The following is a 17,831-nucleotide window of genomic DNA, read 5'->3' on the forward strand; positions in this document are numbered from 1 at the left end:
ACATTTTTCAAGTACTTAAGAAGTACACCAATGTAGCTTGCCACCCAAATTCACAAATGGCGAGCTATATATATATTCATTTACCTAACAGATACTAATTGTGACTTTTGGAGCGATAAACATCAGGCAAAGATTTAGAAATGAAAATGTCTACCTGTGGTCATAACTATAGGAACAATTAGAGTATTGGACATTAGCACAGAGGAAAGAAAAATTCCTTTATCATTCAGAGTCTGCACATTTGGTGCTCGTTATCAGTACTAGATGTGGAATTTATAAGAATTAAATAGTTTTTAAATTCAATTTTTAATTATTTTGATCCAGATTGGCATATGACCATTAGATACTTGGAGAGATTAAGGAACATAAAATATTTAAATTTGTGAAGTGACCACATTATATTCTATTCTTCGCCCATTATTTAAAATAAAATTCTCAACCCAGGTCACATATCATCCAAACAAATGTTTGCTGAATTGCCTTCATCAACAAGATGCTGTATCTTTTAGAGATCTATTCTTATACAAAGATGAAGAGAGTTGGTGTCTGTGTGGTTTATAAAACCATCATAGTCCTAGCTTCTCAGAAATACGTAGTGTTTATAAGGGCTGATTTGGGGAAAGGAATTAATACATAATTTGAATTCAGAGTAGAAGCTTTTAAAAATTATGATCCAGCTTGGAGAAGCATTTCTGAAATACCTCTGGGGAATAAATTTCTTTTATTAATCCAATCAGCCATTGATGTCATTCTTCCAATTTAATTACGTTTATCTGCCAATGGGTGACTCTGCTGCTTATGCGTGTAATTTCAGTGGGTACAAATGGTGATGGCAAATAATTGTCCTCAGGGAGATAATTGCTGTTATAATTATTTACCCATGCAAGTTAGCTCTATTAGAAAGTTCATCCTCTGTCAGATACCTGGCAAAATAAGGGAACATATTTCCTATGTACTAAAATGGAGTAAGAGCCCTTATATTTCTTAGACATCTTCTGGATATCAACCACTGTACTAAGTGCCTTATATACATTATTTCACTGAATTCTCATAATATTCCTACAAATTGGGCATGATTATCTTCACCATATTAATGAGAAAAATCACAGCTGTATAGATGGCAAGTAGAGAAACCCAGACTCAAACCAAGGCCATCAGGCCAGAAATGAAATGATTCCTATTTCATAGGGGATTTGCAAAGCTTAAATAAAGAGACAGTATTTGTAAAGAATATAGCCTAGTGCTTGCTATGTTTTTATGGTTATTCTTACGTCTGTTCATAGAGATTTTACCTCTGCAACCACTTCCTACTTCCTTCCAGAAACCCATTCCAGTGAACAAAGTGAAGCATTGTACATGGAGCCCAAAGGAAAAGAATGTTTTCCTTTGAGGTCTTTGCATGTCCTACCTCCTTAAGAGTGCTTCATCCAGCTGTTCTGGTCCTTAGGGATTTTCTTCTCTTTGAATTCCCATCACTCCTGGTCTCTTTTTCAATAATAGTCCCTTGATGTATATAGTGTGTCATAGAAGCCATCTTATTAGGGGCACCTGGGTGGCTCAGGTGGTTAAATGTCTGCCTTTGGCTCAGGTCAAGATCCTAGGGTCCTGTGATTGAGCCCCGTATTGGGCCTCCTGCTTGGTGGGGAGCCTAATTCTCCCTCTCCCTTTGCTGCTCACCCTACATGTGCTCTCTCTCTCAAATAAATAAAATCTTTTTAAAAAATTAGAAGTTGTCCTATTATGTGGAGGTTTGTTTTTCTTTGATCTAGTTTGTGAATTTATTGAGTACAGTCTTCCTTGGATCTCTCCACAGGGCCTTATAAGGCATAGGGCTCCACACCGGGCCCTGGATCAATAATGTTTCATTAAGTGTGAAATCTACAAATAATTAACTACCTGAGGACTACAAAGTGCTGAGAGCTCAGAGCAAGACAGATGTTCGTTATGAAAAATTGGAGACTTCTCATCAGATGAGGGAGTGTCGTCTATCATCAAAGCTAACTGTTGGCTGGCCTTTCTCTTTTGGTAATAGTAGTGCAAAGTGGGGTTTTTCCCTCTTGAGAAAAATTGTCCCTGTTAACACCTCTACCATATCTCATCTGTGCCCCTGCCATTATGCACAAAGGGTAGGAGAGTGGGTGAGAGGTGACCATTTGTGGGGGGAGAAGGGATGTTTGTGAAGCAAGGCATTGACTGGTTTTCTACCTCAAAATTGAGGGAAAGGGGACTTCAAAGTCTAGGGTTGTATTAAGGAGGGAAGACTGACATCTTGTACACTAGGTGCATGTACTTGCTGACTTCTCCTGTCATCATCGGAGCAGGCTGGGGAGAATGGGGCTGGGGTAGAGGGAGGCAAGGACAGAGCTAAGAAGCAACCTGTTACAAAGAGGTGGGGATAATAGCCTGGCTCTTATAGGCCCAGAGCCCAGGCTACGAGGGAAGGTGAGGTTGGAGGCAGCGGGTTTCCCAGGACCAACTCAGTGTAGGGCAAACCAGTGCTTTCTGCAAGGGAATGAAGCCCATAGCTGGTGATGAAGAGCCTATCTGAAGTTAGAGCCGCTGCTCCAAGGGAAGCCACAGAGCCCAGAGTTGCTTCTTGGAATGGAATCCTTCTTTCGCTTGGCTTACTGAGGCATGCTGCTTCCACACCAGCACTCCATAAGCAAGGGCTCAGTCAGCCGGGGTGGAAGCAAGCTTAGTTGTGGGAGCTCCAGTAAGCAAACTGGGTTTCTTTCTTTACTTCCATACCTTGGTCTGAAGGAGGGCTTGATCAGGGAAGAGGAAGGTGGAGGGAAATATCAGACCAAACTCCTCTTCCCTCCATGCCCCTAGAGCTATAAATTCATAGGCCTGTACTTGCCGGGGAGGGCTTGAACAGAATATGTGCTTAGAGTTTTCAAATGGACAGGATTAGGTCTTAACAAGTATAGCAATTTATTTTTTGAAACACTGAAGTATAGTTAACAATTTTATGTTAGTTCCAAGTGTACAACATGGTGATTCCATGGTGTGTTATGCTGTGCTCACTGAAAGTGTAGCTACCATCTGTCACCATATAACACTATTATACTATCATTGACTATATTTCTTACCCTGCAGGTTTCATCTCAGGGACCTATTCTTTTCATAACTGGAAGCTTAGCCTTCCCACTGCCTTTCATCTCTTTTGCCCATGCCCCATCTCATCTCATCTGGAAACCCTCAGTTGTTTGTATTTATATGAGTCTGTTTCTGCTTTGTTTTAGTTGATTTATTTTTTTTAGATTCTGCATATAAGTGAAATCCTAAGGCATTTGTCATCTCTGACTTATTTCACTTAGAATAATACCCTCTAGTTTCATACATGTTGCCACAAGTGGCAAGTGGCAGAATCTCATTTTTTATGGCTGAATAATATTCCATTACACACACACACACACACACACACACACACACACACACCATATCTTTGTCCATTTATCTATCAATGAACACTTAAATTACTTTCATATCTTTGGCTATTATAAATAATGCTGCACTATACATAGGGGTGCATATACATTTTGGAACTTGTGTTTATTTTGGGGGATTAAGTACCCAGTAGTGGAATTACTAGATTGTATGGCATTTCTATTTCCAGGTTTTTGAGGAACACCTGTACTGTTTTCCACAGCAGCTGCACCAATTTATATTCCCACCAACAATGCATGAGAATTCCTTTAACTCTGCATCTTCACTTAATGCCAACACTTGCTATTTCTTGTCTTTTTAATACTAACTATTCTGACAGGTGTGAGATGATATTGTGGTTTTGATCTGCATTTCCCCGATGATTGATATTGAACAGTTTTTCATGTGTCAGCCATCTGTATGTCTTCTGGGAAAATGGCTTTTCAAGTCCTCTGCCCATTTTTGATTGGTTTATTTGGGTTCTTTTGGTTTAAGGTTCTACAAGTTCTTCATAATTTTGGATATTAACCTCTTATTGGAGCTATCATTTGCAAACATCTTCTCCCATTCAGTGGGTTACCTTTTCATTTTGTTGACGGTCTCCTTTGCTGTGCAGGAAGCCTTTTAGTTTGGTATAGTCCCAACAGTTTATTTTTACTTTTGTTTTCCTTGCCTGAGGAGACAGATCTAGAAGTGAAGCTGTTTTAATAACTAAAAATGACTCAAAATTTAAGGAACCAACTGAGAGGGAGGAGCTACCCAATAGGACCAAGGATTTTCCAAAAGCAAAATGGTAGCAAATGCTGGTAAATAGAAGCTGTTTGTATTAGGTGGCCAAGGATGAGAACTCTCATTGAAACTCATTACTTCTTGAGTCCCACTGGGACCACTCTAGATTATACATACATGGAATTCTCCTGATGTCTTGCCAGGCAGGCTGAAACCTTCTCATCTTCGAGCCACATAAAGACAGATTCAGAGCAGTGACTTGACTTGGTAACCTGGCAAGGCTGGTAAGCAGCCGAGCTGAAATGCAAACTTGGTACCTGCTCTTTCCATCCTGTCCTCCTCCTGCTCCCAGCTATGGAGGGCCTACTGTGTGCAGGAAGCCTCACAGTCTTGTCTGTACTAATTAAAAATCATGGCTTCTCTTGAAACCTCACATCAGTTTGAAATATGGAATGTGTGTGGGAACCACTAACTGTCTCCCCCAGGGCTCAGATTATCAGGGAGCCTCAGATGCCATGAAGGAGAGGGTGGGACCTAATCAGAGAGAAGACCTACAAGAATTTATTGGTTCTGCCCTTCCCCAGTGTGGATCTGAATTCTGTAGCTCTCTTCCCCAGTTGTTGCCTCTGATTTTGAGGGGATTGATCTGCCAATATCATCTGAAGCAATGATTGACAATGCTATATGCATCAAGGGTCACCACTCACAGGGACAGTTGACTTTTAAATAAAGTCTTATCTCCAATGTCCTGCTCAAGACATATATGTCTCCTTTTCTCACATTACGTTGTGAGGTCTAATCATCTGCATACAACTTAAAGACCTAGGCCATGATTATTGTAGCAAATGGCTTCTGTCATGGCAGGTTTGAATTCCTGAGGCTGTTTCCTATATTCTTGGTCAAATGAATTCTTGCATTTGTCACTCTGCCTTTGTGCTCTGAGTTAATTGCCTTTTTATTTCACCCCTTCATTCCCTTATGAGGAAGAGCAAAGAAGTGGGATTGCCCATTGAAACACTCTTGAAGATCTGAAAAGCCCTCGTTTGGGAGTCCCAATAAATGCGTATTTGTGCATTTCATACTTTGGAACACTGGAACTCAGGGAGCTTATAATACTTTTAAAAGCACATTACAGAAAGCAAAAGTTAGTTTCCGCCCTATATGTTATCCATAGACATTTCTCTGCAGAGTTACAGAAATAGTTCTGTAGCAGTAGTTCCTGAAGTAGCAAAGCCTAAAAAGAAAAAAAAAACACAAGTTCTTTGTAAAGTGGGTATATTAGTAGTTTTGAATCTGTTTTTGAGGCCACAGAAACTGCCTATTTTTATTTTGGTTGAGTCAAATGCTTGGGTGCAGTCCTTTCACAAAGACTGAGAAAAGGGTCAAGTTGGATTTTCAGATATGGATCAAGATGGACCACATATATATGGAGTTCAAAGCCCCATTGGCCTTTGTAGCTGAGAGGACATTGCTGAGAGCTGGATGTGAGTTCAACCTTCAATTCTCCCTGAGTTGACTGAACAACCTTTGTGACCAGATCTCTTATGGACCTGCTTATATATTGAAGGATGACTCTCTTGATTCCAAAAAAGCAATAATGGGTCTTTGTGAAGTTAAGATAAAATGGATGGAGGGTAAGCTTTCCATAAATTTGACCACCTTTATGGGAGGAAAGGTAGCAAGAGAAAAGAAATGGAGCAATAGATGTAACACAAATGTGAAATTTTGGATTGAAAGCATGAATGCCATAAGCAATAGACTTTCCTTGCATCCTTCTGTCTCCTGCTGAATTTCCAGTGCAAATGAAGCCCTGCTCCTGGGAGGAACCACTAACCAATTTTTCAGCTGCTTCAGCATCTTTCTGAGTCAGGACAGAGAATGTTAAAATTGCATTTTCTTGGGATCTTTATGCCAGAGAGAATAAATCATGTTGCCTTGCAAACACTAAACAATCACATAAATAGCAGGGCTGGGCAAAAAAGAGTCCTCGAGGCATCGGTGTGCTGGGTAATCAGGCCTCAGTGAAAGTAACTCACCCAAGCACGCTCTTTCATGAGTCCATGGACTCCTGACCAAAAAGACAACAAAGGGCTGAGGTGAGTGAAGTCCTCTAGTAATATTAGCTTGACGAGCTCTGATTTCAGGTGAGCTCACCTACAAAGGATGAAGCTATAGAGGGCAAGATCCAAGCTGGAAGAGAATACGAAGAAAGTGCTAGCCCCATAAGAGGAGTGGGGCCATCCTATATCTCTTGCCCAGAAGACAAAATGCAAGCACCAGTTTCTGGAGCTGCAGTCTGGCCAATGATGTAATGAATGTATGACCCACGTTAGTCGCTGGCATCAACCTGACCAGTCTGTCCATATGTAGTAGGAGTCCAGCCAGTGAGCTCAGGATGTGGAAGAGAAAGTGGCCAATTACAAAGAGGCCTGGCAAGGACTAGGAAGACAACCAGAGCCCCATCTACAGGGTGAGGCTGATGTGTATCTGTGTGTGTGTGGGGGGGGGGGGGTGTCTGTGGATCCAGAAGAGGGAAGACAAATACTTCTGTTGCCTCTGTAGACTGGGACTGAAGACAAAGCCCCCCAGGCTGATGCATCTGAGACTGTTTATCATTCACTCACATGCATACTGAGCATCCACCAAATCCTCATGGGTTGGCCCTGAGAGGAAGCCATTCCCTGCTCTTCCAGTAGGAGAATTGGACAGGAAAACCAAATGTAGCAATAGGAGCTGCATCAGGGCTATGGAGCACCTCATTCTAGCCAGAGGTTGGAGAGGCAATGAATAATTACCACTACCAAGCAACCATTCAGTGCTAGAGTTTGGTGCATCCACCTGTGACCTCATTTAAGTCTTGCCACAGCTGTATAAAGCAGATGTCAATATTCCAATTTAAAAATAATAAAATTGAGTCTCAGTGGAGTCTGCTTACTTGCTCAACGCCACACCAGCATCAAGCAATGGGGTGAGGATTTGAAGCCAGGAACTATTTTGGCTCCAAAGCCTGTGCTCTTTTAAATGCCTCAAAGCCCACAAATCTACATCTACAGCCAGAAACACTCCCCAAAAGAATCTTTTAAGATCATTCTACCCAAAAACACAAGAGAAAAAGATAATAGAGATTACAGCATGAGACAAAGAAAGAATTAAAATAGTGCTTTTAATATAATTTTCAGCAAATGTACAGTATGTACTTTACATCACATATTTCTAAACTGCTCATCTGGAAAATATAAGCTGCAAAAATACAGAATACCACACTCAAAATCTATTGAGTATGTGCTTTTTTTTTGTCCCTTCTTGAAACAGGGTCATTTTTACCACTCCCCACCCCCACCCCATTGTAATCCAGCCTCAGCTGCTTTTGTTAAGAGCTGCTGGAGCCCTCCGTCAGAGTATTCTGGAGAGGGGGGATTTCTAAAGCATGTCAGCAGGACATCCCCACAGGAGCCAAGGGAGGGATGGACCAAAGGGAAATTGCACACCTGGTCAACATTACTGTTTAGCAACCCAGGAAATAGCCTACTGCAGGGGTTTGGAGGACTCCTGACCACAGACACCTCCTCAGTCCTCATCACAGGCCTACGCTTGGGGCCTCAAAGGACCACACACTGGCTGGATAATCCACACAGGGACCCTTGGGTTCTTGGGCAGGGCAGAGCACTCTAAGTCAAGCCTGCGAGGTCTGTGGATAGTGGCGGGCTGTTCTCTGGAGGAGGAGGATGAGGGCCAGGCCCTCAGCTTCTCACAAAGGAGTCTTCTGAAGGTGAATGTGACTCGGGGCAGGTTTTCTCAGTCTCAATGTCTTGGTACTCTGTGCCTAAAAGGGGAGGAGGGAAGAAGAGCCAAGAGGAAAAAGAGATCGGTCTTTTCTGGTTTTCCTACTTTTTTTTTTTTTTTCTTAAGGCTTATTATAATACCATCAGGGCTTTTCAGTGAAATGGACAAGAGCAGAAGTCATGCAAGGAAATACTGGGTTTTGCTCCATGTAACCCCAAGGAGCCAGATTCCAAGCCCAGAGACCTTTGTGAAGGCCACATCTTTCTGAGAAGCACATTTATCTATGTATCTATACCAACACTCAACTAGATGTTTCTTCTATGGGAATGAATAAGATGTATCCCAGTCATTAACTTGTCCTCATCTTATATAAATCACCAGTGACAGGCCTTGTGTTCTGGGACTCCAAGTGTCACTGCAATCTCTGTTGAAGATGTGGCTGAGTGCCAGAGAACACCCACCAGCATCATAATGTCATGCTTTCTCCTCCAGCATCCTGGACACTTGGTTTTCTTTTCAGCCACAGTATGCACCACATGCTGAGTCAATCTCCTCACTGGAGCAAGGTTTTTAAGTCTGTGCCACACTTCCAAAATAGATGCTGTGGCTTCATTTAAAAGGCATTAAAAACCCAGCTAGTCCTTGTAATGATTTACAAGCTGGGTAGGTCTCATCGAGCATGACATGCAGCTCTGCTGTTCGGTGATAGGCATAGTGGGGCTATACAAGTCCCCACTCATTTACTGGTCCTCTTTGGACTCCTATTCAGTGGTAGAAAAGGTGTGGAAATGTCACTCTTTTCCTCAAGATTTTGCAGCTGTAGTCTGGCTTATAGGAGGCAGCCCATGTGCTCAGGGCAGTTTGAAGCATCCTTCCTCCACTTTTGTGAGGATCAAGTTCTTGTGGTCTTGGCAGGGGGTAAGGGGTGGTGGTGGTGGTGGGGTTCTGCTGGAAGCCTGTGGAACAGGGGGTTGGGGAGGGTAGGACAGAAGCAAGAGCTGGGGTTGGTTAATAGAAGTGTCCAGAATGAATAAGAGGATCATGAGTGGCCAGAACACTTCTACCCATGTGGCTAAGGTGGAAGAAGGAAGGAGAAGTGTATTTAAAGGTCTCTAATGTTTAATTATTAAGGTAAAAAAGTTTTTCATTTTAGATTCCATGCCTGAAGGCAAAATTTTGCAGAGGTTCTCATCTCTGGCTCTTGGCTCATTTCTCTGTGAAACAGAGATTTCTGTAGGGGTTTTCCCAAGAGTAGATGCTCTGCTGGCCTCATCAGAGCTTCCTAAGAGGCAGATTTGTGCTCTCATTTTGGTGGAGATGCGGTGTAGAAAGAGCACTGGTTCAGGAGTCAGACAGACCTGGCATTGGCTCCTGGTGGCCTTTCTAACTAGTTGTTAGTCTTGAGAGGCTTGGGTTTACCAAACCAGTTTCCTGATCTATAAAAGTGGAAAAAATTAGACTTACCTTTACCTGGTGTAAAGCTGCTGGGTGCATTACCTGGGACTGTGCCTTATGGGACCTGGCAAGTGGTAGCAGGCTGTTACATGTGAGCTTCCCAGCCCCCTTCTCCTTTGATGTGCTGGACTAATCTATGTGTTAGCTGGGTTCCTTTTGTAATGCGACTTCCTACATTGCATACTTCCAATTCATCTTATGTCCTTAGATTATAAAATTGAACAGTTTTGACAAACATATCTCCGTGAGAGTTATCTTCTATTAAGTAGCATGAACTTAAGAAAAATATTATTTTGGGGGAATTTTAATGGGATGGCAAGATGTCAACCTACAGAATGTTAAACCTCCGGAAAATTTACCGTTCCATTTGCTCATAGGAGAAGAACATAATCACTTTGCCTTATGGAAAAATATTCAGAATTTATGCTAATTATCAACTACTGATTGTTGGCCTGAGTCATTAATGCAAAAATAGAAGCATCAAGAAACTGTGTTCCTAAAAGCCTAATATCTGATATAGAGAAAGACATATCCAACCTGTGACCAGTGTCAGGGTGTCTGAAAGTCCTGGGCCAGAGCCAAAATCCTGAGGTTGATGTTGAGAACCATGGCGGTGCCTGGTGGGATGTCTGGGGTCTCCCCACTGAAGCCGATGACCAGCACTGAGGAATGCCTCCCTGGCATGTCACAATGTAGGAGAGCGGGAGAATCTGTTTCCTTTTACCTGTCCGCTTCTGGTAGAACACCCTATAGAGACTGGGCTCTGTGGTTAAGACTGGGAACAACACAGGAAGAACCAAAGTCCCCGGAAGACAGCTGTCGTGGTGTCCTGGTGATTCTATTAGGGGGCACGTGAGAATGGGTGGGACCCACAGTCCATTTGAGCAGGGGTCTTTCTGATGAGGCGGTCCTTATGGGTGGGGAGCGGTGTCTCACATCTTGCCCAGTATGCAGGGGGTACCCGTAAAGGCTAAGATCACAGGCTTTGGATTCATGGACCTGGGTTTGAATCCCAGCGGTTTCTCCTGGTCCTGAGCCGATTCTGAAAGCCCTCCCTGCCTCGTTTTCCTCTCCTATACACTGATGCTAATAACAGTTCCTACCTCACGGAGCTATTGTTGAGATTAAATGAGCTAACACATGTAAGAAGCTGGTTCACAGTAAGTGCTTGGTAAATGTTAGCTACTATTATTAGTTGTTAATAGTGCTTACCAATTCCGCTGGCATATCTACTAGTTTCATAGTGCTAAGAGTTTGTGTTGGTGGAAGGGATGTGAAATACTATTTGAATCCTTTTTTTTTTTTTTTTTTACTCATTCCTACATTTCCTCCACCCATCCCCATTTCATCGCATAACAGGACAATTACTATGGTAGAACTATGGAGTATCAGAGCTTGGAAGGGCCTGGAGATCAGATCATGTAGCTCAAATTCCTCTCAGTCCATAGAGAGAAAGATGATGTTGCCTTCAATTATAAACCCTGACAGTCATGGGGTACTTACCTCATTCTTGGAAAATGGGATACTCGCATTAGATTCCCATGGGCAGTAACGTCAGGGCTGATGGACAACCAGCTGCAGGACCCCTCCTACATGTGACTTAGCCCATGCTAGAGCAGCCTTAGCTGCTGGAGCCCCCTGCCCCCCCCCCCAATCCCCAAACATGCTGTACTGCTTCAGAGCTCAGCACCCTACTGCCCTCGGCCACTGTCTTTGTAAGAAAAGCTTTATTGGAACACAGCCCATGCATTTGTTTACACATGAGCTGCTTTCATGCCACAACAGAGTTGAGTGCTTGTGACAGACTCTGTAGGACCCTCAAAGCCTTAAAATGCTTACCACCTAGCTCTTTACAGGTTTGTCAACTTGTTCCAGTGGCCCTCTCAGGAGAGGTGACCTCCTACCCCCTCTCCCTGGCAGACACGCACTGCTCTTTAGTTCTTGGTTCTAGACCTATGCCTCTCTCTCAAACCTTCCTGATTCTCGATGCCAGGAGGCTGAACTTTCCACCACCATGAATCAGCCCTCCTTGGGCCCAGTCAGAGCCGGGCTCTTAATATTATTATTCTATTGCTTTTGTTTGTGGTCAGGTCTGTCTCATTGAACTGTGAGCTCTTGGAGGATGGAACCATGTCTTTTTCATCTTTGCTGCTGGTCCAGGGCCTGGCATATTACCAGAATCTTAATAAAGGAACGAGTGCATAAATGCACTCGAGAAATTTTATAGAAATTATTTTTATATAAATTATCAAGCTTGTACAATATATCCCCAAATGGCACTAACCCTGCCAAGGGAAATCATGCTACCCATGTGGATGGTCCCCGAGAGGCAGGAGTTCTGTCCCTGTCTCCAGAGCAATCACATATCTCTGAGGTACAGGAGACTCTTTGCTTTTCTGAATTTCCCATTTTAGGCCATTCAACTCCTGTCCTTTCTGACATGACCACCAGGCACTCTGAGATCACTTACAAATGGAGAAAAGGGGGGGGGGGGTGGCTGGCTATGTGCAGGCAGTGTAGTTTCCAGTGTTACCTTGAGCATCAGGCCCTGTAAGAGGCATCTGAACAGAAATAGCTTCTTGCATATTCAATTGGTTAAGGATTCTTCTGTTTTGAGAATTTGTGAGCAACCATATCCCCCAGGGGTGCTGGGTCTGAAGGCTATCATTCAGGGCTAGTTAACTGCTCGAAGAGATTAGGTCCTTGCACCTGTTCAGAACTCAAGAATTTGGACTGAGTTGGAAGTGATGGTATAATGAACAAGGAGGAAGGGCAGAGGGAGGAGGAGGAGGACTATGTTTATGTTCCACACTAATTAATTTTCCAGGCTGAACTTAATTTTTGCTAGCACCTTCTCTTGGAAAACGTGGCATCTAGTAAGTATTTGACCTGGATTCTAACTTAAAGGGAAACACAGCTTATGGCTGAATGGGGGCTGAGGGAGAGGGCAGTGGGACACACTCAGCAATCAAGCCCTCACTGTGTGTCTGGAACTTTCTCCTGAGCCATCAAAATAATCAGATAAAAAGAGCACAAGAAAGCAAATATTTCTCTGTGGGGCTGAACGACTACTGGCCTGGTTTTCTTCCTTTGTCTAAACCAAACCAAATACACAAACAACTCTGGAGTGGAACGCTACCAAACCGTAACAGAAGTTTATCCATCCTCCTCCCTCTGCTCTTGACTATAGGATTTCTCTACATTGACCTTTATTGCTTAACACTGCTGAGAAGTGCTTAACACGGCTGCCCTGACTGGGTGGAGAAGAGATCATACTCATGAAGGCCTGAACAGCAGGCGGCGGGAAAGCAGCCCTGCAGGTTACAGAAGGTTTGTCAACTTGTTGACAGCAGCCAGCGACTACTTTTCCTCAGAGGGTTTCTCTGTGAGCGTGTATATGTGTGTGTGTGTGTGTGTGTGTGTGTGTGTGTGTGTATATAATATATATATATATATATATTTTGTTCTCCATTCCACATGTTCCTCAATGAATGGTCTGCTCTAGAAGTACAGAAGATAATCCATTAGGAACCATGGTTAAAACTTTTTACTGAGAAAATGCCTCAGGAGTGGTATGGTGGTCATCCTAGGGACTGGGTGGTTGCCCATGTATGGAATGTTTCTGCAGGTCACCTGAGAGGGAAAGACTTCTCTTGCTCCTTCATTAGCTGTGAGGAAAGCCTGTATGCTGTGGCCTTCTGAAGTGGTAGGTTTCCCTGGGGAAGGGATGGGAAATCTTGACATGTCCAAGTAAGGGGTCATCCTTGAAGATAGGGAAGGGGATTAAATCAGTGATCTAACTGTATAAACACTACTTTAAAATGTATAGGCCTAACTTTAAAAATCACTAGAAGAAGCCATTCTACTCTAAGTTGGTGAGAGAAAAAAGTGATTTTTATGGAGAAGCACACTCTTTCCTGTGTGGAAGACATTAACAAGTCTGTCAAAGGATTCCTTAGAAGCTCTTGACTTACCCTTATTATTTTGCCTAAGCACTACTGGAAAACTCCTTAGGGGGAATATGGAGAGGAGGTCTCTCTTGCTCCTTCATTAACTGTGAGGAAAGCCCACATGCTGTGGCCTTCTGGAGTGGCAGTGTCCCCAGGGTGCCTTGATGCTTCCCAGCCTTCCTCGGTGGAGGCGTGAAGGAGGGAGCAAGGCTGCTGGTCCTCCCTGACAGCACACACCAAACTCCATACCTCAGAGAGAAATCTACTTTTACAAAATATGTTTACTTCATATACAGGACTAACATCAGTCAAAAAACTTCTTGGTCTACATGTAGGAGTTACAAAAAAAATCTGTCAAAAGTTGCAGCAAAGAGAGAGATTTTTTCATCCATCTCTGGGTCAGTTCAACTAAGATGGTGGAAGAGTTAGGAGCAGAAGAGAGAGAGAAGCTGTGTTCACCTTCTAGGTTTATTCTATCCCTTACATTTTTGTTGTAAGGCCCATGTAGCTCTTGCCAGGACATCTTTTCATTCAGAATACCACTCAAAACCAAACAAATAACCAAGGAGCTGGATCTAATGTTGTAGATACAACGGTTCTTTGTAGCACAAAAGGAAACCTAACACCAGACTGGGTTTTCTGTTCTGTAAGTAGGAAAGAAATTAAAACTCTAAAAGGTGACACACCACAGTTTAGAGCCATGTTGAAATTGGGGGCTTTCAGTTCATATCCAATTGTTGACAAAACTGAGCCCTGGAGGTGTTTTCCTTTTTCATCTCAACATTTCATTCATCTTAAAATTTCAGAGGAAAAAAAAAATCCAAAATGCAAAGAGTTTTCAAAAAACTTTCTTTTTAAAGCAAATGGCCCCATGAAAGCACGAGGTCATCGGGCCTCACTGTGTGTGTACTGAGTTTGGAGAGCTATGCAGAGGGCAGTGGCCTATTAGCAACACATTTTAAAACACAACTCACCCCAAACCTGTACAGAACAGTTTCAAAGCCTTAGGAGCGACAGAGAATACATATTTTATGAGTTGGTTGGAGAACAATCCTGCCTTTTTCTAGTTAACACATTGAGGAGTGTCCCTATGTCCACGGACAAGGACAGACTAAGAGGAAACACATGAAGGGTGTTTTTGGAAGAATCCTGTCCCAGGCAGCTGATCACGGTGGGCCCGCACCACGACACGTTGTCCTTGCTTGGTGGTGCTTTCTCAAGTTTCGGGCTGTCACTCAAAATGCCCCATTTACAGGTTGAGAAATTTGGCACACAACGAGCCCACTCTTCTCCCCACTCTTTGCATTTCTGATTCTTCTGTTGCCCTCTGTGTGAACTGCAAATCTGTGTCTTTCGTGAAAAGACAAACCAACCAACAACCCTTGAGATCTTTCCCAGGGCCATGAGTGGCCTGGACAAAGGTCATGGAGGAGACATGAAAGGGCCTTAACAGAGCCACGTGGGTGCACACGCAGGCTCTCACTAAGCTCCGCCCCCTTATGGGAATGGTCTTATGAGGCAGAGACTCCTGCCTCCGAGAGGCCTCTCCCAAGATTCTTATCTCCAACTGCTGGAGGGTCAGCCACTTTCAAAACACAGACGAGGCCTCTTTGTTCAAGTCTGACCCTGAAAACAGTGACATTTTAATGCATCAGACCTGCGGTGGCTTCTACAACCCTGTGGGTCTATTCACCATCACAGACCCCACAAACCGATCAACAGCTCATGCCAGGGACTGTTCCTTCTCTTGCCTATCCCCAGAGGCACTGTGCCCATCCACACAACCCACATCTAAGCGTGTCTCCTCCACGGGCTGAAAAGAACGCTTCTCGGAATGTGAAGCATGAATATAAAAGGGCTTCCCATGACAGTGATCACTGAATCATGGGGAATAAAGCCAGAAGGCGAATTTGCAATTCATCACATTATCCCCTGTTGTCTCAAATGTGATTCTTTTAAAGGCAGGCTGCATAGACACTCTTAAAGCATTTTTTTCTTCATGTAGCACATGGTATATTCTTGTTTGCGCAGAATATCCGAATGAGGATAAAACGATAAAAAAAATTACAATAGATTAATGCATCCCTTGAATCACATTATATTTTTGGTGCATTAAAAAAAGGAGGAAAAGAGAAAGAAAGCAACCAGCATAATAAACTCAGCCTAGAGAAATGTGTTAGTGATTGAAGGGTTAACACGGATTTTAGAAGTGGTTAAAAATAGTATTAGAGGATTATACATACAACAGTTTGAAATTCATATGCATTGCGGTTTTTTCTTTTAAAAATGGCAAAATGTTTGGCAAATGTAAGCAAATGACTTGGACTGTGTGGGTTTCACCGGCTCTGAGAGAAGTCGGTCATAGCCAGGCGAGGCCCACTGCTTCCTGAGGTCACTCTGCGGGGCTGGGGGGTGCTGTGGGGGGAGGGAAGGTGCCACCCCCCCCCATGCCCGGCTCCCCCCTGGGGCCCTCAGTCTTGAACATGAACATGGAGCTGGTGAGAGATGCCAACTACAGACTCCAGCACGGATCACCCATTAGCATCGCTGAGAGAACTCTGGGGCCTTGAACCACATGCAGACTGGGTGAGTCGTCTACACAATGACCCATATTGCAAAAGTGAGAGGAGGGAACACCCGCTCCTGCGACTTGCGTGCCCCCCACCCTCGCGTGGAGGGGGCAGGTGGCACAGGGTGTGTCGCTAGTGCTTATCCTGGCAATGTTGTCAACTTGTGTTTTTTAGTAGACTTTTAAAAAAATTTGTATGTGTATGTATATCCAGAAAGGTCCATCCTCCAAGCGGGCCACCATTAGTTCCCTGAATTTGGCAGTGCCTGTTGCTTGCAGCTGTCGGCATCCCGAAAAAAACCACGAGGTGCCTTCAAAGAGTAGACTCTGGGCCCAGCAGGTCGCACGCCAGACACGCGATCCCATGTTCTCCTTATTCTGAATCCTGTCTGGCTCTGATTTTGAGAAAGAGGACAAGGGCTGTGTTGTGTGTGTTGTATGTGTGTGTGTGTGTGCGCGTGTGTAGGTGTGTGTCTCTGTACTGAGTTTTGCTTTTTTTTTTTTTGAAACTTTTTCTTTTTTTAGGAAAAATGACCCTTTGATTCCTAATACAGAGTTCAACCTCCTTTCGTCACTATAAAACGGACTCCATGTTTTCACACCACTCATGATCTTCAAGGTTATAGATAAATTTTGTCCTATGGGTCTGGCTTGCGGGCACAGGGTCCCTCCCCAGATTGTCTAGGGTCAGAGTAGAGGCAAAGAACTCACTGGTGCTCAGCCCGCCCTCGTGGTTTTTGATGTAGCGTTTATAGTTTTTCCTCAGGCACTGCCACGTGGTTGTGTAGAGGACAAAGGCGGAGGACTTCAGAACGATGGCGATGCTGACATACAGGTATCTGTAGGCCACGTTGTCATACAGGACACAGGCGCCTTGCTCCCCGCAGAACGTGCTCCAGAACAGGCAGGTGGAGTCAATGCCGGCCCCAAAGATGAGGGGAGGGGGAATGAAGCCTGCGAGAGGGGAAGAAAGACGTCACATTCATGCTCTGGCCTCTCCCCATCCATACGCATGCACTGCTCTCTTGACAGGACCACCGGGCTAGGGGGTCCCGCTGGGCTCCTGACTCCATGGCACAGGGCTGGAAAGACTGGAGTCCAAACTCCAGTTCTGCTCAAACCTGTGCCCAGTTGTCAAGTCCCCCTGGGCTGTTATTTTCTCATCTGCAAAATGGGGATAATATCACTCCTGCTGAGACTGCTCAGAAGACTGACCAAATAAAGCCATGGAAAGCATTTAGAAGGACACCTAGAACACAAACCAGATGAATGACAGCTGCTACTAGTCTCATCTGCTGACAGGCTGAGAAGGAAAAAGCTGGTCTTCTCTGGAGAGACCATTCCTCGTGTTGAAGCAGTGAAACCTCATCGAGGGAAATGCAAGGAGGTAGTGCACTCCGTGTATCGTGTTCCTGCACAGCGCTTCCATGGCTATGTGTGTGAGTGGAGGGAGCAGGGACCGGAAGGGACCAGAAGTTGAACAGGAGTACACTTTACCTTATGTATAGACACACACGTGTATACATGCATGCACGTGTGTAAAATGCACAGATAAATGTGTATGCATCCATCATTTAAGATGAAAAATATCTGCATGCAAGCTAACAATTTCCCTTCCCCTAGACATCACCACTGTATTGAATTCTTCTCATTCTGAGCTGAGAACCAGTTTTAAAACCTTCACCATGGAGTATTCCACATGCTTCCAACCAATGATCAAAAATGGCAGAGGGGATGAGAACTACTCTCCTTAACTCAGGTCTGTGTTTCTGGCCCTTGTCCAAGCCCGAAGGTCATCAGTCCTGGCTGCACATTTATAATCATCCAAGGTGTTCCATCCTAGAACAATTAAATTAGAATGTTTGGTGTGTGGCCGGGTCATTGGCATTGTGAAAGCATCTCCTGGTGATTCTGGT

At 44.0% G+C, this 17,831-nt stretch overlaps 1 protein-coding gene across 2 annotated transcripts in view; it reads right to left on the bottom strand.

Annotated features, from left to right (window-relative positions):
* Window positions 1–7,302: 7,302 nt before the first annotated feature.
* The window catches only part of SLCO3A1 (solute carrier organic anion transporter family member 3A1), a 310,139-nt gene continuing 299,610 nt past the window's right edge, over window positions 7,303–17,831 (bottom strand). The window contains exons 10-11 of one of the 2 annotated variants that reach the window (XM_077871178.1): window positions 16,627–16,869; window positions 7,303–7,981 (exon numbers count right to left, since the gene is read on the bottom strand). In XM_077871178.1, coding sequence (XP_077727304.1) covers window positions 7,899–7,981; window positions 16,627–16,869 — 326 coding nt within the window. In that variant the 3' untranslated portion in view covers window positions 7,303–7,898. Of the gene's footprint in view, window positions 7,982–13,796; window positions 16,870–17,831 lie in introns of those variants that run through there. The other variant, XM_077871168.1, reaches the window with a different exon arrangement.

The sequence above is a fragment of the Canis aureus genome, chromosome 2 (assembly GCF_053574225.1).
Source record: "Canis aureus isolate CA01 chromosome 2, VMU_Caureus_v.1.0, whole genome shotgun sequence".
NCBI classification, from domain to species: domain Eukaryota; kingdom Metazoa; phylum Chordata; class Mammalia; order Carnivora; family Canidae; genus Canis; species Canis aureus.